Below are 26,564 nucleotides of genomic sequence, written 5' to 3'. Positions count from 1 at the left end.
ACCACAGTTCAAGAAGGACACTGACAAACTGGAACGTGTCCAGAGGAGGGCAACCAAAATGGTCAAAGGCCTGGAAACGATGCCTTATGAGGAACGGCGAAGGGAGCTGGGCATGTTTAGCCTGGAGAAGAGGAGGTTAAGGGGTGATATGATAGCCATGTTCAAATATATAAAAGGATGTCACATAGAGGAGGGAGAAAGGTTGTTTTCTGCTGCTCCAGAGAAGCGGACACGGAGCAATGGTTCCAAACTACAAGAAAAAAGATTCCACCTAAACATTAGGAAGAACTTCCTGACAGTAAGAGCTGTTTGACAGTGGAATTTGCTGCCAAGGAGTGTGGTGGAGTCTCCTTCTTTGGAGGTCTTTAAGCAGAGGCTTGACAACCATATGTCAGGAGTGCTCTGATGGTGTTTCCTGCTTGGCAGGGGGTTGGACTCGATGGCCCTTGTGGTCTCTTCCAACTCTAGGATTCTATGATTCTATGTAGGCCTCAGAAAACTTCTAAGATCTCTCACTGTTTATTGTAATGCCGAACAATTAACTATAGCAAATCCAAAGTTATTGTGTTCTCTATGGGAAGGACAATAAGAGCCTGCTTCCATTGTTCTTGTGGCCCTCAATTTCTGCTCCTTCTCCCAGGGTGAAGCACCAGGTGGAATATTTGGGCCTGCGGGAGAATATCCGGGTGCGCCGAGCCGGCTATGCCTACCGACGGGTCTTTCACAAGTTCCTCCATAGGTGAGGCTTCGTGTGCTGTGCTGTGTCCTTTCTGGGGTTGCCAACTGACCAGAGGAAAAGCCCGCCCTACTCTGCTCCTGTGCCTTTCGACAGAAGCTTTATGGACCATCAGGGAAAGCTTCCCCTATTGATGGGGACGAAGCCTTGGACTCTGCAGAAGCAGCCGAGGGGAAGGAGGCGCCGGTCAGAAAGGGCTGGACCAGTCCCAAAACCTGTTTCCATCCTCCCCACTTTCACATGTACAAACCCCTGTAGGCACATTCTCTCTCTCTCTCCCTCCCAGGTACGCCATTCTGACCCCAGAGACGTGGCCATTGTGGCGAGGGGACGAGAAACAGGGCGTGGTGCACCTGATGAAATCTGTCAACATGGACCTGGACCAGTTTCAGCTGGGGCGGACGAAGGTCTTCATCAAAGCTCCAGAGTCGGTGAGGGCAGGAGGGAGGAGCAGAGGCTCCGAGGGGGAAGTCAGGGCGGAAGATGGCTGTGCTCAAGTTCCTTCTTTCCTCCCTCCCTCCCTCCCTCCCTCCCTCCCTCTCCTTCCTTCCTTCCTTCCTTCCTTCCTTCCTTCCTTCCTCCCTCCCTCCCTCCCTCCCTCCCTCCCTCCCTCCCTCTCTTCCTCTCCTTCCTCCCTCCCTTTTCGTCCTTCCTTCCTTCCTTCCCTTACTCCCTCCCTCCCTTTCCTCCCTCCCTCCCTCCCTCTCTTCCTCTCCTCCCTCCCTCCCTCCCTCCCTCCCTCCCTTCCCTTCCTCCCTCCCTTTTCCCCTTCCTTCCTTTCCTCTTTCCTCTCCTCCCTTCCTTCCTCCCTTCCTCTCCTTCCTCTCCTTCCTCCCTCCCTCCCTCTCCTTCCTTCCTTCCCTCCCTCCCTCCCTTTTCATCCTTCCCTCCTTTCAACCTTAATATAAGAGCAGCCTTGTCGCTTGATAAGGCCAAAGGTCAGCTCCTCCAGCCCCCTGTTCTCCCAGTGGCTGACCAAACACCCCAGTGGGAAGCTGAGATGGGTCGTAAGTTCCAGCTTCCAAACATTCTCACGCCCTCAAGTCTAAAACGTTAAATTGGTCCCTGCCTGTTCCAGATTGGAGCTCATTTCATTTTCATTTTTCCAACTCTGCAATTCTGCGAAGGAAGTGGCAGCTCCTTCTGGAGCCTGCTGACTCCTTCCTGCCCCTGGCAATGCCGCCCCGATTGATCTCCCTCTCATCTCCCCTTCCCTCCTTCTCCAGCTTTTCCTCCTGGAGGAGATGCGCGAGCGCCGTTACGACGGCTACGCCCGCGTCATCCAACAGGCGTGGCGGAAACACGTGGCCGTCCGGAAGTACATTCAGATGAGGGAAGAAGGTGAGCTGTTTTCTAGTTGGCCCAGCTGAGCTGGAGCATTTTGGGGGGTGGGAAATCCCTCATTGCTCCACAAACATCCCAAAGGAGGAGCCGTGTGGCCAGTGACACCAGCACTTGAATTACGGAGGAGGGGGCAGAGAAGGCTTTTGTGACAGCACCCTTGACCATTATTTTAGCTCAGTTAGTAGAGCATGAGATTCGTTGATCTAAAGGTCCTGGGTTTGAGCCCCGTGTTGGGCAAAAGACTCCTGCATTCTAGGGGGTTGGACTAGATGACTCAAGTGGTCCCTTCCCACTCTACAGTTCCATGATTTTAGGAGGGGCCATATTTGTCCAAAATCAGGTGGGGTGGCACAAGGGTTAGTAGCAATTTTTCTCCGCGATTTGAACTCTGGGTAGTGCAGTGCCCCAAAAGTGCGCCTAAGGTGAAATATACTCGGGAATCCTGTAGTGATTTCATGCTCTTTATTGCAGCTTGTAGAACAGTGATTTAATTGCCCCCCAAACCTCAGGCTTTTATATACATTATTTGCACAATGAGTCCCGTCTGAGTGGCTGATTCTGCTTCACTCCTGGAGCCTGATTGGTCTTTTCCTGCAAGCCAATCAGTTGTTGCATTCTAGGATCCTACTTGCCTATTGTTCTAGGATCCAAGCTTAGTACATAACAGCAGGGCTTAGCCGCTGGGTTGTGTGACTACTGGGAAACTGTCTCTGAGCCCACACAGAGTGCCTGGCCGCAGCTAGGCCTAACTTCTTTTTCGCTTGTGTCTTGCAAAGCGTCCAACATTGTTCTGAACAAGAAAGAGCGTCGCCGGAACAGCATCAACCGCAATTTCATGGGCGACTACATCGGCTTGGAGACCCACCCTGAGCTGCGCCGCTTCGTGGGCCGGCGAGAGCGCGTGGATTTTGCTGACACGGTTGTCAAGTATGACCGGCGCTTCAAGGTGAGCCGGGATACTGCCAGAGTCCTTTTTTGTGGCCATCTTTCTGCATGCATTTTCTGCAACATTTTACTGTTGTTAGCTGTTCTGAGCCCGGCTTCGGCTGGGGAGAGCGGGATATAAATAAATTATTATTATTATTATTATTATTATTATTATTATTATTATTATTTATAGCCCCGTCTTTCTTTCTGAGTCCTGCCCTGTTGCCTGGGCTCTGCCTCCCCGTCGGAGGCAGTAAACATTGCTGAATATTGTTGCAAGCATTTTCCTGAACCCACATGCGTGTCCAGCACTCATGCAGACCCTACAAAGAAGTTTGGGATCTTCTGCTAGAGTTATGATGTTCATCTGTTTATGAATTTGCGAGAACAGGAGGCTGGGCTAGGTGGGCCACTGGTCTGATCCAGCCAGCCCTTCTTAATTTCTTACAGAACCTCCAGGCCCAGTGGCAGTCTATCTAGGTTCCAAAACTCTTTGGGATGTTTGGCCAATGTGAGAACCGGGCTGGATGTTCTTGTTGTTTAGTCATTTAGTCGTGTCCGCCTCTTCGTGACCCCCTGGACCAGAGCACGCCAGGCCCTCCTGTCTTCCATTGCCTCCCGCAGTTTGGTCAAACTCATGCTGGTCGCTTCGAGAACACTGTCCCACCATCTCGTTCTCTGTCGTCCCCTTCTCCTTGTGCCCTCCATCTTTCCCAACATCAGGCTCTTTTCCAGGGAGTCTTCTCTTCTCATGAGGTGGCCAAAGTCTTGGAGCCTCAGCTTCAGGATCTGTCCTTCCAGGGAGCACTCAGGGCTGATTTCCTTCACAATGGATCAGTTTGATCTTGCAGTCCATGGGACTCTCAAGAGTCTCCTCCAGCACCATAATTCAAAAGCATCCATTCTTCAGCGATCGGCCTTCTTTATGGTCCAGCTCTCACTTCCATACATCCGTACGGGGAAAACCAGAGCTTTAACTATACGGAACTTTGTTGGCAAGGTGATGTCTCTGCTGGATGTTCTTACGACCCGTTTTTCATAATTTCCCTGCAGACAGTGAAGCGGGACCTGATCCTGACCCCCAAGTTCCTCTACTTGATCGGCCGCGAGAAGGTGAAGCAGGGCCCAGATAAAGGAGCCATCAGGGAGGTCCTGAAGAGGCAGATCGAGGTGGAGCGGGTCCAGTCGGTGTCCCTGAGGTGAGCGATGATGACAGTGGGCTGGGGGGGGGGAGCAGTTAGGGAGTTGTGGGGAGGCTGGAGTATAGGAGCTCCTCCTTCCATAGTCAACAGGGGTGGCCCTCCAAGCATCTCTGCCTGGCCCTCAAAATCCTCCCCAGTCACTTCTTTTGTGCCCCAAGGGTTCTAGCCGATGCTAGCCTTACTCAGAGTAGACCCACTGGAATGAATGGACACGTTGATTTCATTGGGTCTGTTCTGAGTGTGTTTCTGGCCACATTCACACCACATGTCTAAAGAGCTGTGCCAACCAACAGTCATGGCTTCCCCCAAAGGCTCCTGTAGTTTAAAGATAATAATAAATAATAATAGTTTAATAATAGTTTAAAGGTGATGAGAATTGTTAGGATACGCCCCACTATTCTCCTCACAGAGCTACAATTCCCAGAGTGGTTCAACAACCAATCCCTCTTCCTTGGGGACTCTGGGAATTGTAGCTCCATGAGGCGCCCTTGACAAATGGCAGCTCCCAGAATCCTTTGGGGGGAAGCAATGACGGTTTAAAGTGGCTCTGTTGTGCTTGACTCTGGCCTGAATGCGCTCTTGATGTCGATAATATTCTTAAGGCTAATTTGTTTCCCACCGTTTCTTTTAAGAAAAACATTTTTATTAGTAATTCCAACATAGCATTTTATCAAAAAACATATCATCCTTCAATTCCCCCCCCCTATTTTTTCCCCTCCCTTCTCCCCAAAATATAGCCCACCTTCCCCTCCCCCCCCCCTTGACTTCCCTCAGCTCCTCTCTCTGGTTTATCAACATATGTTATTCTCTGCATGTTACAAAACTGTACAGATCCTTAATTTATCTATCTAGATGTTATCAACAAGAAGTTGGTGAATGTTTATTCAAAACCTGCCAAGGAGTCCAGTTCATTTTGTTGTTTCTTTAAATACTTTGTAAAGGGTTCCCATTCATCTTTAAAATCAGTTATCCTTGTCATGTAGTTTCTGTGTCAGTTTTGCCAATTCTGCCTAGTCCATCAATTTCTCTTGCCACAGTTCTTTGGTCGGGATTTCCTCGTTCTTCCATCCTTGTGCTATTAAGACTCTTTCCGCCGTTGTCGCATACATAAATATATTTTTCATTTTCCTTGTCAGGTCTTTTCCTACAATCCCTAACAAAAATGCTTCAGGCTTTTTGACAAATGTTAATTGGAACATTTTCTTCAACTCATTATATATCATTTCCCCCGCAAAAATTAATTTTACTACAGTCCCACCACATATGATAAAAGGTCCCTTTTTTTCTTTACATTTCCAACACATATTTGAACTGGTTTTGTACATTCCTCCTAGCTGGACTGGTGTTATATACCATCTATATATCATTTTCATATCATTTTCTTTCAACAAGGAGCAATCTGTAAATTTTGCTTCCCACTGTTTCTTAATGTTAATATTTTAAAATTAGTGTAACGCGCCCTGGGACATTATGGTGAAAGGTGGGTAAGAAACTGAAATAAGAATAATACAGTTCCAGGATCGGAGGCAATTTGCTGGATATCAGTTGGTGGGAATCGCAAGTAGGGAGTTTGACCCCTGGGAGGACAGAATTGCTGGACTAGGTGGTCTAGCTACAGGGCTCTTCTGATGTTATGATGGAACCTCCAGTCCGGAGGCAGTCTACCTCGATTCCTAGGTTCAGAGAGGTGTTTGGGACTCTCTCAGAACAGGATGCTGGACTAAATGGGTGTCTGGACCTGATCCAGCTGCAGCAGGCAAGGCTCTCCTTTGGCTTTTTAAAGTCCTTACTCTCTTTCTGTCTCCCATATTCTCTCGCCCAAGCACCTTGCAGGACGACTTCATCATCATCCACGAGCCCCAATACGACAGTGTCCTGGAGTCGGTCTTCAAGACAGAACTGTTGAGCCTACTCTACAAGCGCTACGAAGAGAGGACCCAGAAGCAGCTGCCAGTCAAGTTCAGCAACCAGTGAGTAGCCGCGCTGCTCCCTTGAGAGTATTAGTTAATGGTCCTGTGGGTTTGGACAAGACGAGGCCACGTTTATTAATTTATTTTACATTTTTAATTCCATCCTTTCTCCGAAAAAATTCAGGGTGACGCGTGCGGTTCATGCAATAACAACAACAACAACAACAATTTTTTATTTGTACCCCACCCATCTGGCTGGGTTTCCCCAGCCACTCTGGGCAGCTTCCAACAAGGATTAAAAATACATCATAGTTGTTTATCTCTTTGACATCTGGTGGGAGGGCATTCCACAGGGCAGGCGCCATCACCTAGAAGGCCCTCTGCCTGGTTCCCCCCATGTTATCCTCACAACAACCCTGTGAGGTAGGTTAGGAAGAAATATAGTGGGTGCTCCAAGGTCACCCAATGACTGCTATCTTTTAATATATATCGTTTTCTCATCTCTCCCTCTCCCTGTCTCTGTTTTTTCCTCTCTGCTGCCCCAGGCTGGAGTTCAAGGTAAAGAAAGACGGTTGGGGTCCCTGGGGGGCCGCCGGATCCCGCCAGATCCAGTTCCAGATCTGCCAGGGGGACTTGACTCTCCTGCGCAACAACGGCAAAGTGCTGGTGGTCAGCATCGGGCCTGGCTTGCCCCGCAACGCCCGTGAGTCTGGGACAGTTCTTTAATTATTTTATTTATGTCCTTTAAATTTCCCCAGAGAACCCCAAAATACATTCTGAAAGCCCGTACACCCCTCCCCACACACAATTTATAGCAGTGTGCCTTTGCAAAACACGCTCTTATTAAGTGACCCACCAAAAACCTTTGGAACTGGTATTTCAAATTCGTTATTTCAACCCTCTATCTCCCATTTTGCGTTGACGATATCGGGATGTAATGACTGCCGGCTGAAGGTCTTTGGGGGTGTGGATTGCCCTCTGACAGTGCCGGATTTACGTGTAAGCTAAACAAGCTATATCTTAGGGCCCCACTCTCTTGGGGGCCCCCCCAAAAAATTAAAGGAAAAACTGGGTGTACATTTCCAATATAAGATAAATAAATATAAGATCAATAAAACCTACATACAGCAACAGTGTTTTGTGCAGTGTATGGACCTATTAGGTCCATAAATTACCATATAGCATAAATTCAACACAGAAAACAGCGACAATTTGTTGTTGACAAAGGACAGCTGGACATATAAAGGGCCCCATTACCTTCAGTAGCTTAGGGACTCATCATACCTAAATCTGGCCCTGACCTCCGGCGAGCTTTTGAGTCGGACGGCGCTGAGGCCACCTTTAAGGGCTGCTGCCCCTGCTGGGTGGGTTCCCAGGGGATCGGGGCCACCTCCCCTCCGAGAGCTGACGGTGGGACCCCCTGATTTCAGGACCTACCCGGAAAGACACCAGGAAAAGTCGGAGCCTGGGCAGGGGAACCTCACCTGGCTGGAATGTGCCGAACACAACAGGTAAAAAATGTTTTCTTCCGGGGCGGGGGGAGGTCTTGTCTAAGATGGGGAATAGAGGCAGGATTGGAGGAATTCAATTCCCCCCCAAACACATGGGCATCCAAGAACATGCGAAGCTACCAGCGATACGGGGTTGGGCTGGATGTCCTTTTAAGATCCCATTCAGGTTCATCCTGCCCTGTATTGTCTCCTCTTCCAGGGATCAGGCCAGGTGGGGAGGGGGATTCTCCCAGACTCCCACTTGTGGCCTCTTCCCAGCCTTGGCCTGCTGGATGTCCCGGATTCGAATTCAGACATCTCCAGGTTTTAAAAAGCCCAGGTTAGGAGAGCTGCCTGGATCCCAGGTTTGTCTCTTCCTGACAACCTCAGGAGAAGAGACACCTTTATTGCATGTCAAGTTAGGACCTGGCGCTCCCTCCAGATTGGATTAAACTACGGCTTCCATCACCGTCTCTGACCATTGGTCCTGCTGGCTGCCGAGAGCCCCACCAGCATCTGAAGGGCAGCTGTTTGGGGAAGGCTGTGTTACAGGGGATGCTTTGGCTGTTTGCTGTGAGGATATTCTAGAGTGGATACTCAAGAATTCAGGAAGCCAGGGAACAAACTCAACTCCTAAAACCCAAAACATTTGGGGTGTTTTAAAAAGGAGCAAACCAGCTAGATAGGTGGGGTATAAATAATACAACAACAACAACAATAATAATTAATGTGCTCAGGAACTGTGAAGAAGAATCTACCAAAGCTGCTGAGAACTTTGATCTGTTTTTAGTAGCTGTAACTTTCTGTATGTTTTAAAGCATCGTTTTGCATCATTATAGATTTTATTGTTTTGTGAACCGCTTTGATGCTTGCTTACAATCAAGCGGTGCGTGGATTTTATGAAATAACCAACCTGCCAAACGGCGACCCACGTTCCCCTTGCAAAGGGTCAGGCGTTGACTCTCTCTTATTTATTCCCCCCTCCCGGCAGGGTCAAAGTGGGGCAACCGTGGGGGTGGCAATGCGGGGACCAGGCCCCCCTTCCAGCAGCGCCTTTCGATGACCAGGCAGGTCAGCATGGAGCAGCCCAGTTTGCCCCGCCAGGGGGCTAGCCCCAGAGCGAAAGTCCTGCCGACTCAGCTGAACCTGGATTTCATGAACGTCCCGGACCAAGGCGTGGCTGGGTGAGCAAGATGAGTAGACTGTCGTTGGACGTCGCACCTTCCTGATGCTAGACTGAGACTTTGCTTCTCTCTCTCTCGCACTCTGGATTACAGAACTAAATCTTGCCTTCCTTCTCTGATTTTCCTGCTCATTGCCTGCAACTCCTTTGAGCTTTGCCCAAAACCAGAAAAACATATTGCCTTAAAACTCAGGTCTTTGGCAAGCTCAGCAGTTTGCCACTTTGCCACGTAGCTCAGGTCTTTTCTGTGTGTTTCCTTACTCTCTGGGCCATGAAAGGAGCCAGCTTGTGGGTTAAACCACAGAGCCTAGGACTTGCCGATCAGAAGGTTGGCGGTTCAAATCCCCGCGACGGGGTGAGCTCCCATTGCTCGGCCCCTGCTCTTGCCAACCTAGCAGTTTGAAAGCACGTCAGAGTGCAAGTAGATCAATAGGTTCCGCTCTGGCGGGAAGGTAAACGGCGTTTCCGTGCGCTGCTCTGGTTCACCAGAAGTGGCTTAGTCATGCTGGCCACATGACCCAGAAGCTGTCTGCGGACAAACGCCGGCTCCCTCGGCCAGTAAAGCGAGATGAGCGCTGCAACCCCAGAGTCGGCCACGCCTGGACCTAATGGTCAGGGGTCCCTTTACCTTTTCACTTGCATATTTCATTGCTTTAAGGACTCTCATTTAGGCCAGGAAACCTGCAGCTGTCCCATAATGGTCACTCACCGTTGACCATGCTCGCTGATGGGTCTGAAGGGGGTTGGACTAGATGGGCCTGATCCAGATTGCCAGGCTGCTCTTAGGTCCTTATGGAACCCCCAGGTCCAAAGGCAGTCTTTCGAGATTCCTAAGTTCCAAAGGGCATTTGGCCACTTTGAGGACAGGATGGTGGCCTGATCCGGAAGACTCTTCTTAAGTTCTCAGGAGTTGTCGTTCAGACCCGTCTGGAGGGCCAAAGGCTCTCCCTGCACCCCACCAGCTTTGGAGAGGGCCTTCCTTTCTGGCTGAGGTTGGGATGTGGCAGATCATTTCAGCAGAATTAGGTGAGAAAGAGCTTCCGTTTGCTCCAGTCCCGACGCTGACCTCTCTTTTCTCCAGCCTCCAGAGGCGCCTGTCCAAGGAAGCGAAGCCCATCCCAGGAGGAGGCCGGGCCAAGCCCAAGCCCAAACCGAAACCTCAGCCATGCCTCCCCCAGTGCAGGGCCCTTTACGCCTACGACGCCCAAGACACAGACGAGCTCAGCTTCAATGCCAACGAGTTCATTGAAATAATCAAGGAAGGTAAGTTTTCGGGGGTCTTTTCTTGGCGAGGTCCGTGTGTTGAATGGACCCCGTTTCCCTGCCCAACCTTGAGTTCAGTGGCTGTTGTCCAAGATAGCTACTGGAGCCTCCAAGTTCAGGGGCAGTCTAGCTCAGAGTCACATCCAAAACGAGATGGCAGATGAGACGGACTCATTAGGGCCTGCTCTAGCGAAACCTGTATTTTTAAAATAAGGTCTACCCATTTTTCTTAGACATCTGGAGGGCACCACATTAGCCAGCCCTGGCTTATTTATTTCAACAATTTGTATACCACTTAATTGCCAGGGGTTGGAATAGATGACTCTTTGGGTCCCTTCCAGCTCTACATTTCTACGAATTACAGTGGTACCCCGGCTCTGACACATACGCTTCAGGTTACAGACTCCGCTAACCCAGAAATAGCGCCTCGGGTTAAGAACTTTGCTTCAGGATGAGAACAGAAATCGTGCTCCTGCGGCGCAGCAGCAGCGGGAGGCCCCATTAGCTAAGTTGGTGCTTCAGGTTAAGAACAGTTTCAGGTTAAGAACGGACCTCTGGAACGAATTAAGTACTTAACCTGAGGTACCACTGAACAGGTGTTGTACAATAAACTTAATAAATAAGAGAGAAAATCAGAAATGACTTTAAATGCCTGCTGGAAATTTTTGAAAGGCGGCTTTTCAGGACAGTGGGGGCAGACAGAAGATCCACAAAATGTGGCTTCCGCAGTAATGAATGCCTGGTGCCTGGCTGTATCTATCAATTGTAGGTGATGACTGATTACAGTTATTTCTATCATCTCTGCCCCAATTTCTATCATCCCTGCCCCAAGTGGTGGTGATGGGAGCTATGGCCCCAAAACATCTGGAGCTCCCCATGTTTGTTATCCCTGACATAAGCTCTCGGAGGCAGGTGAAACCTCTGTGTGCCAGGGCAGTCTAGCTGAGTACCAGGTGCGGCAGGTGGGAGTGCGAATGTTCTGCTTTTGGTGTCCTCTTATCCGCTGGCTCCTTCTGGGAAATTTGGGAGCTGTATGGGACTCTGATCCAGCAGAGCTCTCCCGATATCTGAGCTCCTGACTCTTATTCCGCTTGTTTGCAGACCGTTCCGGCTGGTGGCAGGGCCGCATCCGTGGCAAAGAAGGTTTGTTCCCGGGGAACTACGTGGAGAAAATCTGAAGCAGGCAGACAACTCTCTGCACTCTCTTCCTAGACTGCCCCCCTCCACCAGCTGCCATGGACTTTGCAGGCTAGAGAAGGAACTTTGGCCAGCAAAAAGAGCTGCTTCGTGGCTTGGGAGACACCTGCCTTTCTCTGTTCCATTGCACAAGGACAAGGGGGGGGGGTGTTTCTTTTATATATATAAATGGCTGCCTTTGAAAGCCATGACAATGCCAGCATGGCTGAACTTTGAAATCAAGAACAGGGTGGGAAAGCGCAGGTCTCCCTTTTTACCCCTCCAGTGGAAGGCGTTTTGTCCGTGAAAACGGGCAGGTTTTTGTTTTTAAGCTTCCAAGCAAGAAAGCCTGTTGTCGCAGGGGGAGCGGTTTGCATTCTGCATATGCACCAAGACCGTACGGGAGTCACAGGAGCTCCCTGCAGAATCCTGCTGAGGCAAGCAAGCGCTGGCATTTAAGCAGGAGTGGGACCACAGAACCTGCGTGCAAAATAAATTATGTGCATCAGGAGCCCTTTTCTGTAAATGGGTTTTATTTGATGAAAATGTGGGTCGCTGAATCCTGCCGAATTTCTCAGCAAAGGCCCTGCCCTACACCCCTGCAGTGCAGTCCCCACACATTTCTCAAACGGTGGGAGGGTAAGTGTGTGGAATGGGGGGGGGGGCTTTCATTGGTTCTACTTTGGGAACCAGAGCAGGTAATCTGGGATTACAAATTCCAAGAAGCTTTGGAGGATAAATTGCGAAAGCTTCTTGGAAAGACACGTTGCCAAAGGGCTCCTGCACCTTTTAACAGCTGAGAAAGGAATTTTCAGCAGGTGTGGCGTGAAGCAGGGACTGCACAGGCTGGAATTACCTGTTCTAAAAGTGCAGGAATGCCGTCGTGTTTTTGTTCCCATCGGGCTACCTTCGAAGGATCTTAGAATTGGGAGTTCCAAGGTCTGGAATAGCTTTATGGTTGCAGGTTGCAGTGGTCAAAGTTGTACAGAAAGGAAGTCTATGAGTTACATTTATTTGTTAATCTACACTAATTTTTGTTCTCTTTGGCCAAAATGGCTCCTGGGGCAGCTTATGTATGATCCGTAAAAGCAAGGCAGCTATGAGAGGGTGTCTTCCTGAGACTTCTGTTTTCAGAGGCTGCGTGTGGAGAATCCTGGTGTTTGTGTACTTGCCCTCCTGCCCTGCTGATGGGCACATGACGGGGGTGTCTCTAGCCACTGTGGCAAACAGGGAAGTGCACTTGATGGAGGTTTGATCTGATCCAGAAGGACTCCTTAAGTGGAAAAAGAGGGGGGTGCATACTAGGAGCAAATGCCATCACTGGGACCATCATTGGGTCACCCCAAATTCACCATCAGATCACATAGCATGTCCATGGCTACGGACTGCACCAAAAAAATCAAGCACCCATTGTTGCCTGGGGCCGCAATGGCGCAAAAACGTGGTTACAAAGCACGGATCCACAGGGATTCTCAGGATTTTTGCACTGGGCTACCCCAAACTCACCGTCAAACCACATGTCTGTGGCCACAGCATGAACCACAAAAATCATACATCCACTGTTTCATTCAGATTTTTTTTTTCTTGTTTCCCTCCTCTAAAAACTGGGTGCGTCTTATGGTCAGGTGCGTCTTATGGAGCGAAAAATACAGTAATCACAGACAGGACAAAATCATGGATTGGAGGGAGCAATGGGGTCCCTCGAGAGATTTTGCCCACTAAGACGTCTCTTGGCTCTGTTTTTCCCTAGTTGGAAAATAAAGCCATTAGTTTGAGGGAGCCTAAGTAATAAAATACTTCCTACCCCAGACAGGATGACACACTCAGAGGTGACAGGCCCACAAACGGCACCGCATGTTGGAAGCCCTCCGCAAAGCCCGCTTGGGTGCCGCACGGACGTTCTCAGTGAGCCAGGTTTAGCTCCAAATTACACGTTTCCTTTTTGAGACTTCCTTCCACGTCAGGACGGGGTTTATTACTCAGCCGAAGCCACAAAAGATGAGCTGGGTTAGTTCACAGAGGGAAGCAGGCGGTGAGAAGGTATCGTTTTTCAGTCCTGGCCCGTTCGCAGCCGCCCTGGGATGGCGAAGGAGTGTATTGCCTCTGAACCGTCACTCCCGATTTGCAAATTTTATTGCTCGTAAATTTTTGCTGAGAGGCGGGGACTTTAAAGAAAGCCCTTTTGCAAAACTGTAGCTGGCACCACAGCCTCATGGAAAGCAATGACAGGATATTTCTTTCTTGCCCCCTCCCTCTGTGGAAGGAAGGAGCAAAGGTAAAATCAAAGCACCAGGGATTAATTTCAATTAAGACCAGGTCTGAAGAGGGGTTAAACCACTAGAAGTTTTTAATTGCATTATCAGTACAGTGAAAGGAGTTAACCTGAGAGACTTTTTCAGTGACCAATTTTTTTTTAATGTAGCATAATATTCAGTTCACAGTCGCGACCCCCCCCTGAACCTCCCATGACCCTCCGTAATTTTTCACCTGCTAGAAAACAAATATACAGAATTCAGTCTTCTTTTTTTGTTTTTTGTTTTTTAAAAAGCCCACAAGATATACCTAAAGGCACTGAAGTCCGTGCAAGGTAAGGTAAGAAAAGAAAGGGGGGGGGGTAAGTTTGGAAGTCAATCTTCAATAATTACAAAGCAATCGATTCTCTTCCGTAGCCCCTAAAACGGTAAGAAAGTTCTATGAAACATCATTTACACTTTTAGCTATTTTTCTTTTACAAAAATCTTTTTTCTTTAAATTAAAAAGGGGGAGGCAAGATGAGTTAAGTAGGTGTTTAACAGAGACAAGAAGTTGCCTAAAATAAATGAACACATTTTACTTAGGAGGAGTGGGACGGGGGAGAACCATCAGGGACTTCTGGTGAATAGTTAGGAAGGTGAGTTCGTCATAAAAGATTCATGAGAAGGAACTAAACAGTACTGATCTTCTTCCTCATCACCCTCAATTCTGTTCTGGTGAAACAGCTCATTTTCAAAAAGCATCCCCACATAATGGTAGAGTGGATATGATATTTTTTTTAAAAGGCATTATGAGGACTGCAATCACATAGCTGATGTTACAGAAGTTCTGTAGGGGAGAAAAATGTGAATTTATTGTCTGGCTCCCTCTCCAGCCCTTATCTTGGATCTTCACTGCATTTCCCAAGCTGGACTTGAGAAGGAGACAAATAAGACAGAACAGAATCCCACGTCCCTGCTAGGGTGGAAATCCCACCTCTCAAATCTGCACCCAGCAGGACTGTGCAAAGTACCACTGAATATCTGGGGCTTTGAGCGTGCAGCTGTTGCACCACAGACAACCCACACCCTCTAACTCACTTCGCTAACCGCTCAGCCTCTCTTGCTTGGCATGTTTACTAGGAAGTAGGATCCCATTGGGTGGAGGAGGACTGAGTTACATGCAGATTCAGGAGTGGGATTGAGACCCATTGCGGAAGGTTGCCAAAACCAGTTCTGGTGCTAAGGGAGAAAAAGGCATTAAAAGCAGATGGTGGCAGAGAGGGCGAGGGGAGCATTTGAACTCAGAACCGTAGGTCACAACAGCAGAGTTCTCTGCTCATCCTGCCCACAGAATCTACAACTCCACTGCCAAAGGAGCAGATGGGGAGAACCAGATGGAGCCCAGTTCTATGAAGAGCCATCTTTCCTTCTTAAGTATGAACACAGTACAGTGGTGCCCCGCAAGACAAACACCTCGCAAGACGGAAAACCCGCTAGACGAAACCCGCTTCGCAAAACGAATTTCCCTATGGGCTTGCTTCGCAAGACGCGTTTTTTTTCCCCTTTCCCCCCCTTTTCCTAAGCCGCTATGCCGCTGATCCGCTGATAAGCCGCTTATCAACGGATCCGCTAAAAGCCGCTAAACCGCTAATAGCGCTAATCCGCTAAGCTGTCAATGGGCTTTCTTCGCAAGACGAAAAAACCGCTATACGAAGAGCCTCACGGAACGGATTAATTTCATCTTGCGAGGCACCACTGTAATAAAAAGCATCCCTTTATGGTTGGGATTAAAAAAGTTAAAACAGTCTAAAGATCGGAAACGTAACTTTTAGCCACCCCACCCTTCTTCTTCTCTGGCCCTCCAGATATTTAGCTATGCAGCTTACTGTCTGAATAGCCCTATGGCCAAAAGGCGAGAGGCCCAAGGCAGGCAGGTGTTGTGAACTACAACTCCCATCAGCCCCCAGCCATCTGGAGGGCACAAGGTTGGCAAAGGTTGTTTTAGAGTAGTGTTTCCCCAAGTGTGGTACCTGCCCCCCAACAGGGGTATGTGAAAGGGTTTCAAAGGGTACACAGAATTTTTTCCCTTTTACTTTAGCACAGGCTTTTTTTTTTAAGCTGCAAAAAAACAATTCAAAGATTAAAAACATTATTATTAAAACTACACCCAAATTATCTTCACCTGAAAAGGGGCAAGCCAGGAAAACTAAACTTCTCAGGAGGGGAGTGAGATTATTTTAAGTTTGCGAAACAGTGACCTAGACGGGCCACAGTCAACTCCTCCTCCCTACTCTAACCATTTGACAATTTAGGGCCTCCCTCTTTTCTATCTCTCCCCAAAACGAATTTAACGGATGTGCAAACTAATATTTTCAGAAACAGGACATTACAACACTCATTACCTTTTTCGTTTTTCTTTTTAGTTAAAAAAAAAAGTGTATGTTAACAGATTTGTTTAAAGGACACACGCTGGGTTAATAAGCATTAGTGACGATTCAAAGACAAATAAAGAAAATCCAAGTTACTAAAATAATCACTTGTGCACATTATTATTATTTTTAAAAGAGATCTACGAGACTCCCTTCCATGGTTTCCTTTTAGACAAAGCACAAAAGTACCCCCTCACACCTTTACACATGATCTGATTGTGGGAGGGTTTTTTTTAAAAGCACAGAACTGCCGCTTCCCAAACCTTTATTGGAATATGAAGCTAGAGGCTCAACGTTTGTTAGAATAGAGAGGCAGCAATATATACTGTTTTCTTGGTCACAAAACCTCGGAATGATCATCTATAGAAGGGACTTCAAGTTCGTTCTGGAGGCAGTGGGGTTTTTGAGGTGGAGGGTGAGGGCAGAGACTCAAGATCATGATTAATTGCTAAATCAGCATGATATAGACAAACACCCCCTTTGGCAGTGAAGTTTGTCAATACATGATTAACGCAGCTGATCCAACTGCCAGGGGAGGCTGGCATACCATTAAGTGTCGACAGAGAGGATAGAGAGGTGTGTTATATATTTGCACAAAGGTTTGATTTGTTTGTTTTAAAAACGGGTCATTGATCTTAATCAAGAGACTGTCCATCGTAAAATTCTCTCCCGAGAGATCCCCACTGAAATTGGACACGAGCGATGGAAGAGCACAGGCCCAAAACGTCCCGGCGGATTGAGGACGGGGTCAAGCGAAGCCTTCCTAACCCTTTTGCAATTAAGGGCAGAAATGGGGCACCAGCATTTTATGCGAGGGGTGGGGGGGGAGGGGGCAAGCATTTGAATCCCCCAGCTGTAGCTGAAAAAGTTACAGCCGTGTCCGTATCCCTCCACCTGGGTTGCCAATCAGACATGTATCTGGTCACTACAGCTGCCTTTTCATTTTCTGTTAAGGGGAGGGTGGAAGCAATATTAACCATCCCCCTCTGTCTCCCGTCCACACCTCCCCAGCAATGGATTTTCCTGGCCACCAAATATTAGGAAGTTATCGCTGTGGATACACACACACACCTGTTTTGAACCTTCTGGAGGTCCCCACCACCACCCTTCAGCTGACACACAAAGACACAGAGCCTCATCTGCCTCCTAACCCCCGTTTTCATTCTCCGTTCAACGCCTTGGGAAAAGCTGGAAGACGTGGCACGTAGTTTGACAGGTAGGTTTGGGACACAGGGGGCAATGGCTGCTGACTGACCGCGATGGAGAAGCCTCTGCTCTCCCCAAACGCTGCTGGCCTCCCAACTCCCAGCAGCCAACATGCCCAGTGCTCAGGGTTGCAAGAATGGCACCCCAGATAAACCCCAATCCCTGGTCTGGATTCTCATCAACACAACACACACTGTGAGCCAAACACCAATAGAGTTGGGGGTTATGTGTGTTTGGTTTGCTTTTTAAAACTCTGCCCCTTGGAATGGCTTGGAAAGGGTAGCGCTAATGTACGAAAAAAGGAGTCAGTATTACGATCAGGGCGGAGGGAAACGCCGTGCTTCAGAGAGGCGGAAGAATCGACCCATGATTCCGACTGAGAAGGGCGAGGGGAGAACAGAGGCACTAACCTGTAGCTAATTGCGACTTCCCGTCCTGCAGCGGCGAACACGATTTTAAAAAAAGAAATGACGACAAAACAGGAAAGGTGAAGCTGAAACGAATCCCTCTTTTCGAGGAAGGAAGAGAAGAACTAAAACCCAGGAAGCTTTTGGAAATCCTGGAGGGGAGAAAAGAGGGTGGTGGAAAGAGTGGGAGGGGGCAAAAATCAGAGGGGAGGGAGGGAGGGTGGCGGTGGCAGCACCGAGGGGGCAACGCAACGGGGTCCTGCACTGGGATGGGTTAGTGCCCCTGGGCAGGGAGGAGGAATTGGAAAGGAAGAAGAGGAGCATCGCGGGGCTTCGCCTGCCTTTTCCAGTGACCAGCAAGCAAAGCCGACGGGAAGTTCTTGCCAGCAAGGGCAAGGCAGACAGCCCTGCGTACAGCAGCTTTAATCCACTGGGGCTCGAGGTCCTATTCCTCAGCACCACCAGATGTAATGCTTCTTCCTTGCCTTCTGCCCCATGGTGTAACCCCAAACTGAAGGAGTTTTTTAAAAAAAACAGTAAGAAGACACCCCACAACCGAGGTTCCAAGCCAACAGCAGAGACAGCTGCTTATAAATAAGGCTCCTTGCCGCCCCCCGCTTCACAATCACAGCTTATTAAGAAGTGAGGCATTGGGGGGGGGGTTCACCACTGCTCCCACCCAGACCTCGGGGCGCTGATCAACCTCCGACCGCTGTCCCTGGGTGGCAGAGGGGCAAGGCAGAGCCTCCCGTACACACACTCCTGTCTCCCCCCAAACTAGTTCTCTGCCCCCACGTTCTGCCGGGCTTTGATGAAGGCCATTCCGTGGGTGCGGAAGTGAGTCTTGAGGTTGAGCTGGGTGTCGAAGCCCTTGCCGCAGACGGTGCAGGAGAGCTTCCCCTCTTCGGCTGGCGGGGAGCCTTCCTCGGCGTCGCCCCCCCGGGGGCTGGAGCCCCCCGCATCGCCCGACCCCCGCTTCTTCTTGTGGGTGATGAAGCGGTGGCGGTTGAGGGAGACCTGAGAGGTGAAGCAGAGCCCGCACTCGCGACACTGGTGGGCGCTCTCCCCTGTCCTGTGCTGGGGGATGTGCTCCTGGAAGTCGGCCGCCGAGCATGCCACATAGCCACACTTGCGGCAGTGGAACTTCCGGTCGCCCCTGGGGGTCTTCGAAGGCGGGGTGGTGCTGTCCGGCTCCTCGCTGCACGAGTCCCCTTCGTCGGAGAGCTTCCGCTTCCGGCCAGACGTCTGGGGGGGAGGGAAGTCTTTATTTTTATATATACAGTGGTACCTCGGATTACATACGCTTCAGGTTACAGACTCCGCTAACCCAGAAATAGTGCTTCAGGTTAAGAACTTTGCTTCAGGATGAGAACAGAAATCGGGCTCCGGTGGCATGGTAGCAGCAGGAGGCCCCATTAGCTAAACTGGTGCTTCAGGTTAAGAACAGTTTCAGGTTAAGAACAGACCTCCGGAACGAATTAAGTACTTAACGCGAGATACTACTGTATACAGTATTTTTCGCTCCATAAGACACGCTTTTTTCTTTCTAAAAAGTAAGGGGAAATGTCTGTGCGTCTTATGGAGCGAATGCGTGGTCCCTGGAACCGAATTGCCCAGGGGCAAAAAAGCAGATCATGCTTTTTTTTTTTTCCAAAGGAGGGAAGTGGGTGTTGAAACAAAGCCCCTGATTGTTTGCCGATCAGGGAGAGAAATAAGGGACGCTAGAGATAAAGGAGGCTGACGGGGGGGGGGGGTAAAGACAGCAGACTTGCAAAGGGGGGAAACAGGAAGACTAAAGCAATGAGGAGACAAATTAGAAGAAAAGGAGGAGCAAAAAAAACTGCTCCAGCTACGGGAAAGACACTAAGGCAAACAAGAGGGAAGGGAGTATTGAAAGGAAGCAGCTGATCGATGGGATCGGAAGAGAGATAAGGGACACGGTGTGTGGGTGTGGGTGTGGGTGTGTGTGTGTGTGTGTGTATAAAGGCTTGGTGTCTAGCATGCCATAGGGCTGATCCTGCTAGCCATGCAAGCAAGAATAACATCATGAGCATCTTTGCTTCTCAGCGGATAAAAACCAAGAGGCAGCGGCATGGTTCTAGTCCTCAGGGCTGAGCAAAGGGGTGGTGGGGTAGACCTGGGGAGGTGTGTGGCAAAGATTCGGAACGCAGAGAGGAACTGAACCCTACTGGGCAGTGCAATCCTGACCAGGTGCAACAGCAGGGATCATAGAGTTTGTAAATTAAGAGTTAACTCTGTGGTCAGAATGGCAGCCCATGGTCCGTGTAGCTCAGCACTGCCTGCAGTGAGCGGCACAGGCTCTCCAGATTTTCAGACAGGGGGTGTCCCCTGCATGCCAGGCAAGGGCTCAGTCACTGAAGAATCCACCCTCCCTTAAAAGAAAAGCAAGATTCTAGTCCTCATGCAGGGAAATAGCAACATGGGAAGTGGTTTTGCATCGAGTCAAGGCATTTGCCACCCCCTGTACCTGCGAGTTCCGGGCACCCATGCGGGTGATCAGCACCTCCTGGCTGCGGGTCTCGTCAGTCACCTTGATGCCATGACGCACTTCGATGTGTTTCTCAAGGATGAGGCGGCTGCTGAAGGTCCGCTTGCCTTCCGTGCAGTACCTGGGGTAGGAGGAGGAAAGGGGGAGCAGTGAGAAGCCAGTAGAGGTGGTGTCCCAGCCTGGAAAGGGAAGGGAGGTGGGTTTATATCTTGATTTTATTCTGTGAAGCACCCTGAGCCCCTCAGGTATAGGGTGGTATATAAATTCAATAAAAATAAATAAAAATAATAGACAGAAGCTGTTCTGGACAGCGGTGGCTGCATGACAAAGTGCTTCAGAAGTAGGCTGGGAAGAGAAGTCCAAAGCTCAGAGTGCAGATGAGGAGCTTCTGTTCCCCTTACAAGATCTAGATCTGTAAGTTCATTGGGGCAGGGCCTGGCACTCTCAGCATCATCTCTCACCCCACTGCTGCCCACTGTGTGTTCTGTACTTTTCGTCAGGACTTCTGTGACAAACATAGCTGAGGGCATTTCACAATTCTGCACAAGTTATGGGATTCACCTTGGGGTGCTGAGGAGTCTTGAATTGCTTCCAAAACAAGTTTATTGTCTTCAGGACGTGGTGGGGATATCTCCAGCGGTCTCCACTCTACCCCTTCCCTGTTCTGTCAACCCTTGACGAAAATTACCTTGAAATCATCTAAAATCTTACCACCAGGGCAGCTGAATCAAATCCACAGAAGCAAACATAAACACATACTGCCTGATTTTACAGCAGAGGGCGCAACACACCCACAGGAAAGATGGAGTGCATGGACACACACACACACACACACACACACACACACACACACACACTATGCTGCCTGACTCGCCAACCAGCCCAGAGGCCAGGAGGATGGGCTCCTTCCATACCGGCAGGGGTAGACACGTTTGATGCCCTCGTGGTTCACACGGACGTGTCTCCGGAGGCTGGGGTAGGAGCAGAAGGATCTCTCGCACAGGTGGCAGGGGAACTTCTTTACGCACTGTGGGGTGGGGGTGGGGGGCAGGGGACCACAGAGAAGAGAAGCCACAGAAAGAAACTCAGGTCAAAATAAGTGCAAACGCCACCACCAGCACCTCTGCCCCAAAGCCCAACCCCTCAAGTCCTCTAAACCCGGCATCCGCAAAGGAAATATTTTTTGCTGCAATTCTCCCCTCTGCTTCCATCCCACTCCCTGTAAGCTCTTGGAGGGGCAGAGACCTGCCTCGTACCTGATTCAGTACAATGTAAAGGGAAAGAGGAGAGTTGTGCTCCTTTTGAGGTATCCCCCAGCCCCTGGCCAAATTCTGTGCGACTGCCATAAAACTTAGGGAACAGGCTGTACTACCAAAATGATTAAGGTTTTAAATGACAATTTTAAGTTATATTTTAGTGATCAAGATTTAAGATATATTTTTAACTGCCGCTATATCCGAATTGTCTCTGTTATATCCAACTGCAATTCAATGTATTCCTGTTGTGTTTTATGATTTTCCCGACATTGTAAGTGAATAAGTGGAACTGGTCTGCGACCGTAATAATAAAATTCTATCCCCAAGCCCCTTCATTTTCCTCCCGTGTCTTTTGAGTTTTAGATTGTGAGCCTCCTCGGGGCAGAGACCTGTTCTTCTGCTCTTAGCAGAGCACACAGAGGGGCATGGCATTATAGGAACAAAGGAGTTTCCTCCGCCATGAAGTTCTGTCCCTTCTGCCTCGAAGGTACTTCTCCCTGGGCCTTTTAAACCCAGAGATGCTGGTGACGGTCCGTCCCCCCCCCCCCCGCCATCCTCCCCCTGCCGCCCGCGCCTCCTCCCTCACCTTCCCGTGGATCTTCTTCATGTGCAGGACATACTCGTCCCTCTCCGGGAACCAGGAGTGGCAGATCCCGCAGGTGCAGCCGTTGCTCCGAGAGCGCCCTCCGCTCTCTGACTTGCGCTGGAAGCGGCCCCGCTTGCTCTTCCGCAGCTCCGGGGAGCTGGGTGGCTCCTCGTCTTCCGAAGAGGACGACGACGACTCCGAGAGCTTGGAGACGGGCGGCGGGGGCTCCTCTTCGGCCGGCTCCTGCTTGGGGGTGAGCGGGGCAGCAACGGGCTTCTTGGCAGGGTCCTCTTTGGGTTTCTGGGGCTGGTGGGTGCTCTGGCGCCGGGAGGGAAGGAGAGGCAAAAGGTTTAAAGAAGGGCAACAAAAACCACCGAGGGGATGGAGAGGATTCCCCTATGAAGAACGGTGGCAGCTTCTGAGGACTTTTCAGTTTGGAGTCAAGGCGAGTTAAGGGGCGAAAGGATAAAGATTTATAAAATGATGTACGGCATAGAGAAAGTCTTTCCTCCCTCTCTCCTAATACTAGACCTCAGGAACGTCCAGTGAAGCTGAACGTTGGAAGATTCAGGATAGTCAAAAGAAAATAATTCTTCACAGAGCACATAGTTAAAGTCAGGAGGCCGTGATGGCCATGATAATCTTTATTGTCATTGTCCCATACAGAACAACGAAATTGAAAAATCTACATAAGACATTCAAAACCCAACAAACTTGCTATCCCAACTATCCCAACCTGGTTAGCCACGAGAAACTCTGATACCCCATTTTTAAATACAATATACTCCCATACAGACTCTTTACAATGCATTTAAAACCAAAATCGCATTTGGATAGAAACTGTTTCTCAGGCGGCTAGTCCTAGTCTTTATAACCCTGGACCTTCTTCCAGAAGGCAGAAGCTGAAAGAGATCATTTCCGGGTTGCGTACTATCCTGCGCTATCTCTGCAGCTTTCTTATGGCACCTGGAAGCATAGACGTGATCCAAGGTGGGCAGAGTGCACCCAATTATTCTCTCCGCAGCCTTTACAACATGGATGGCTTCGAAAGAGGATTAGGCAAATTCATGGAGGAGAAGGGTATCAGTGGTTACTAATCATGCTGACTGTTCTCTGCCCCCATGGTTAGAGACAGAAATCCCACTTGCTGAGAACTACAGAAGAGGGGAGGGGGCTCTTGTGCTTGAATCCTGTTTGTGTGTTCCCCGCAGGCATCTAGTTGGCTACTGTGAGAACGGGTTGCTGGACTAGACAAGCCACTGGCCTGATCCAGCAGGCTCTTCTTACGGTCTTAAGAGAAGGTGGCTGGACTGGTCAACACCATTTCCCAGCTTCACTTCTTGGCTGGGCAGCAGGCGAGTGGAGGGGCTCTTTGCATGCAAGGCAGACGCCCTGCCAGCTGCACCCCTTCCCCAAAGTTAAGTCTCTCTTCTGAGATCTGAGCAGCTCTTGCTCGCCCTTCGAACCTTATCTTTGTAAACAATAGGACCAGTCATTTCCCTCTCTCTCTTTTTAATGAAAGCTGCAGTGCTTGGGAGCCAGGATTTTGCAGCCAGCGGCCGTGAGGACTAGAAGGAATGAAAGCTATGGTTTTCAGGAACCTGAAAACAGTATCATATTCCTTTTCTGTGCTGTTGCTGTAGTATACTGCAACACACATGCAGTTCCTGCCTAGAGTGCTATTCCCCAGAGCAGAGGGCCGCTCCACTGTCCCTCAGACCTTGTGGCAGGCCAGAGAAGCAGCGGGGGGGGGGGGGGCTGGGGGCTGGAAGAAGAAGCGAGGGGGGCAAGTTCTCCTCCTCTCCACCCTCCACCTCCAGCCGCTGTGCTTACCTTCCCTGGGGCTGCCACCGTCGCCACCACCGCTGTTGCTTCTCGTGGGTAGTCAGAGCGAGCTCATCCGCTCTGTGGCCTACAGGAGTACCAGGGTGGCAGTGGCAGAGGGAAGATGAGTGGTGCGAAAGGGCTGGCTCCAGAGAGGGGCTGCTTAAAATGGTGCTCAGGCAGGGAGAAGCCAGGAGGGAGGAGGTGCTGCTGCTGCGGTGTGTGTGTGTGTGTGTGTGTGTGTGTGTGTGTGAAATGGAATGGAATGGCACAGGGGGAAAAAGGGGCAGCCCGAATGACCAGAATCCCTACGCCTGAAAAAACTTAATATGGAGTCTAAATGGCCAAAATATTGTGAAATTTTAGAACAGGAGGGTAATAAGTGGAAATTGCAGAGTTTTGAGAATCTAAAAGATAAAGTGCGAGATTGGCTTCACTATTATCAAATAATGGAGGTTTATAAGTTGGATAGGAAAATTGGCTTTCAGGTGGAAAAGTCAAAATTGGAAACAGAGCTGTTAGAATCCAAAACTAAGAACTTGTCAAAAATGTATAACTTGCTGCTGAAGTGGAATACACAGGATGAAACGGTTAAATCAGCTATGATTAAGTGGGCACAAGATATTGGACATAACATTATGTTTGCTGACTGGGAAAGGTTGTGGACCACCGGTATGAAATTTACGGCGTGTAACGCCTTGAGAGAGAATATTATGAAAATGAGCTATAGGTGGTACATGACCCCAGTCAAGCTTGCAAAAATTTACCACTTATCAGATAATAAATGTTGGAAATGTAAAGAAAATGAAGGTACATTCTTTCACCTCTGGTGGACATGCCCAAGGATTAAGGCTTTCTGGGAAATGATATATAATGAAATGAAAAAGGTATTCAAATATACCTTCTTGAAGAAACCAGAGGCCTTTCTCCTGGGTATGGTTAGCCATGTGGTGCTAAAGAAGGATAGAACGTTTTTTATGTATGCTACAACAGCAGCAAGGATACTTATTGCAAAGTATTGGAAGACACCAGATCTACCCACTCTGGAAGAATGGCAGATGAAGATGACAGACTACATGGGACTGGCAGAGATGACTGGCAGAATCCGAGACCAGGAGAAAGAGACAGTGGAAGAAGATTGGAAGAAATTTAAAGACTATCTTAATGAATATTATAAAATTAATGAAGGCTAGAATTGACATGGGTTTAAAAACTATGTGGTTTTCAGGGGTGTTGATTAGGGGGAAAAAACAGAATTACTAAAAACTATGGGAAATAAGGGAATGGATTTGCTGATTAGATAATGAAATTAGAATACAGAAGGGGGAGGTATGAGGAGGTCGGGGAAATTAGGCTTAAGAAAATAAGGATGGAAATTATACTTGTTTGTTTTTTTGTTTTTTGTTTGTGTATGTTTTTATTGTTAAACTTTAATAAATATCATTTTTAAAAAAAAAAAAAAAAAAAGACCAGAATCCCCACGCCGATCCACTGACTGTCCGTGGGCCAGATCCTGAAGGCAATTGGGCCTGATCCGGCCCGTGGACCTTAGTTTGCCGACCCCTGTCCTAGAGGGATGAAATCATTTCCTTCTCCCTGTTGGATTGATGGCTCATGCTACCCATTCCCAAAGTAAAGTGAAAGAGGCAACAGCTCCCTTAACTGAAAACATCAAAGGTGGAACTAGGCCACTCACCTTCAGGTGCTCCAGCATCGTACGCTTCTGGGCAAAAAGAAGAGGGCAGTCGGGGCACTTGAAGACGCTGACCCTCTGGTTGAGCAGGTGCTGGTCGAAGTGGGAGGAGAGCAAGGGCTTGTGGGTAAAGACTGTGTCGCACATGGCACACTTGAAGATCATCCTGGAGAGGAGGAAAGGGACCGGAGGGCTCTCAGGAAGGAACTGACCTGCTCTGCGGCACCAGCCTCTAGGCAACACAATGACCATATACATACGTAATAGACAATCTTTATAGAATTCCTTCAAATCATAAAAAGTTCAAAATGAAATCTTTACAGTGGTGCCTCGCAAGACGAAATTAATCCGTTCCGCGAGTCTCTTCGTCTTGTGGTTTCTTCGTCTTGCGAAGCACGGCTATTAGCGGCTTAGCGGCTATTAACGGCTTAGCGGCTTTAAGAAAAAGGAAACAAACTCGCAAGAACTCGCAAGACGTTTCGTCTTGCGAAGCAAGCCCATAGGGAAATTCGTCTTGCGGAACGACTCAAAAAACGGAAAACTCTTTCGTCTAGCGAGTTTTTCGTCTTGCGAGGCATTCGTCTTGCGGGGCACCACTGTAGTCTCAAAGTCTCTGAAAAACTTTAAATGAAGCGAGGTACCAAACTTTAAAGCGAGGTACCAAACTTTTATGAAGCATTCTATATCCACCCAGGACGCTGATGAAGAATTCTACGAAACAGTAGTCAATATCCGGAATTACTGTTCAGTGTTGGACATCATTGTTGAATACACAAAGCTTCACAGCTTGTCTTCCACCGTACAAAGTTTGGTACCTCGCTTCATTTAAAGTTTTTCAGAGACTTTGAGATTATAGATTTCATTTTGAACTTTTTACGATTTGAAGGTATTCTATAAAGATTGTCTATTGCGCATGTATATGGTCATCGTGTTGCCTAGAGCAGTGTTTCCCAACCTTTTTTGGGCAAAGGCACACTTGTTTCATGAAAAAAATCTCGAGGCACACCACCATTAGAAAATGTTTAAAAAATTAACTCTGTGCCTATATTGACTATATATAAAGTAACTCTCTTTAATAGGCATCAAATAAACACAAAGAAAGTACCGTATTTTTCGCCCCATAGGACGCACTTTTTCCCCTCCAAAAATAAAGGGGAAATGTGTGTGCGTCCTATGGGGCGAATGCAGG

The 26,564-nt window shown here is 48.8% G+C and overlaps 2 protein-coding genes across 4 annotated transcripts in view; one reads left to right on the top strand and one right to left on the bottom strand.

Annotated features, from left to right (window-relative positions):
- The window catches only part of LOC309329819 (unconventional myosin-Ie-like), a 49,740-nt gene extending 35,784 nt beyond the window's left edge, over window positions 1–13,956 (top strand). For both annotated transcript variants that reach the window (XM_081840888.1, XM_081840889.1), the window contains exons 18-28: window positions 641–739; window positions 1,023–1,167; window positions 1,963–2,077; window positions 2,857–3,026; window positions 4,061–4,206; window positions 6,033–6,179; window positions 6,665–6,822; window positions 7,550–7,630; window positions 8,601–8,793; window positions 9,874–10,055; window positions 11,157–13,956. In XM_081840888.1, the coding sequence (XP_081697014.1) occupies window positions 641–739; window positions 1,023–1,167; window positions 1,963–2,077; window positions 2,857–3,026; window positions 4,061–4,206; window positions 6,033–6,179; window positions 6,665–6,822; window positions 7,550–7,630; window positions 8,601–8,793; window positions 9,874–10,055; window positions 11,157–11,233 (1,513 nt within the window). In that variant the 3' untranslated portion in view covers window positions 11,234–13,956. The remainder of the gene's footprint in view (window positions 1–640; window positions 740–1,022; window positions 1,168–1,962; window positions 2,078–2,856; window positions 3,027–4,060; window positions 4,207–6,032; window positions 6,180–6,664; window positions 6,823–7,549; window positions 7,631–8,600; window positions 8,794–9,873; window positions 10,056–11,156) is intronic.
- A 1,907-nt stretch (window positions 13,957–15,863) lies between these two features.
- The window catches only part of ZNF687 (zinc finger protein 687), a 34,653-nt gene continuing 23,952 nt past the window's right edge, over window positions 15,864–26,564 (bottom strand). For both annotated transcript variants that reach the window (XM_081840842.1, XM_081840843.1), the window contains exons 5-9: window positions 25,379–25,541; window positions 21,859–22,176; window positions 20,931–21,043; window positions 19,996–20,137; window positions 15,864–18,752 (exon numbers count right to left, since the gene is read on the bottom strand). In XM_081840842.1, coding sequence (XP_081696968.1) covers window positions 18,285–18,752; window positions 19,996–20,137; window positions 20,931–21,043; window positions 21,859–22,176; window positions 25,379–25,541 — 1,204 coding nt within the window. In that variant the 3' untranslated portion in view covers window positions 15,864–18,284. The remainder of the gene's footprint in view (window positions 18,753–19,995; window positions 20,138–20,930; window positions 21,044–21,858; window positions 22,177–25,378; window positions 25,542–26,564) is intronic.

The sequence above is a fragment of the Podarcis erhardii genome (assembly GCF_964252035.2).
Source record: "Podarcis erhardii genome assembly, chromosome: 15".
Taxonomy (NCBI): Eukaryota; Metazoa; Chordata; class Lepidosauria; order Squamata; family Lacertidae; genus Podarcis; species Podarcis erhardii.
The sequence above is the reverse complement of the archived record's forward strand: the minus strand, read 5'-3'. Positions and strand labels throughout refer to the sequence as shown.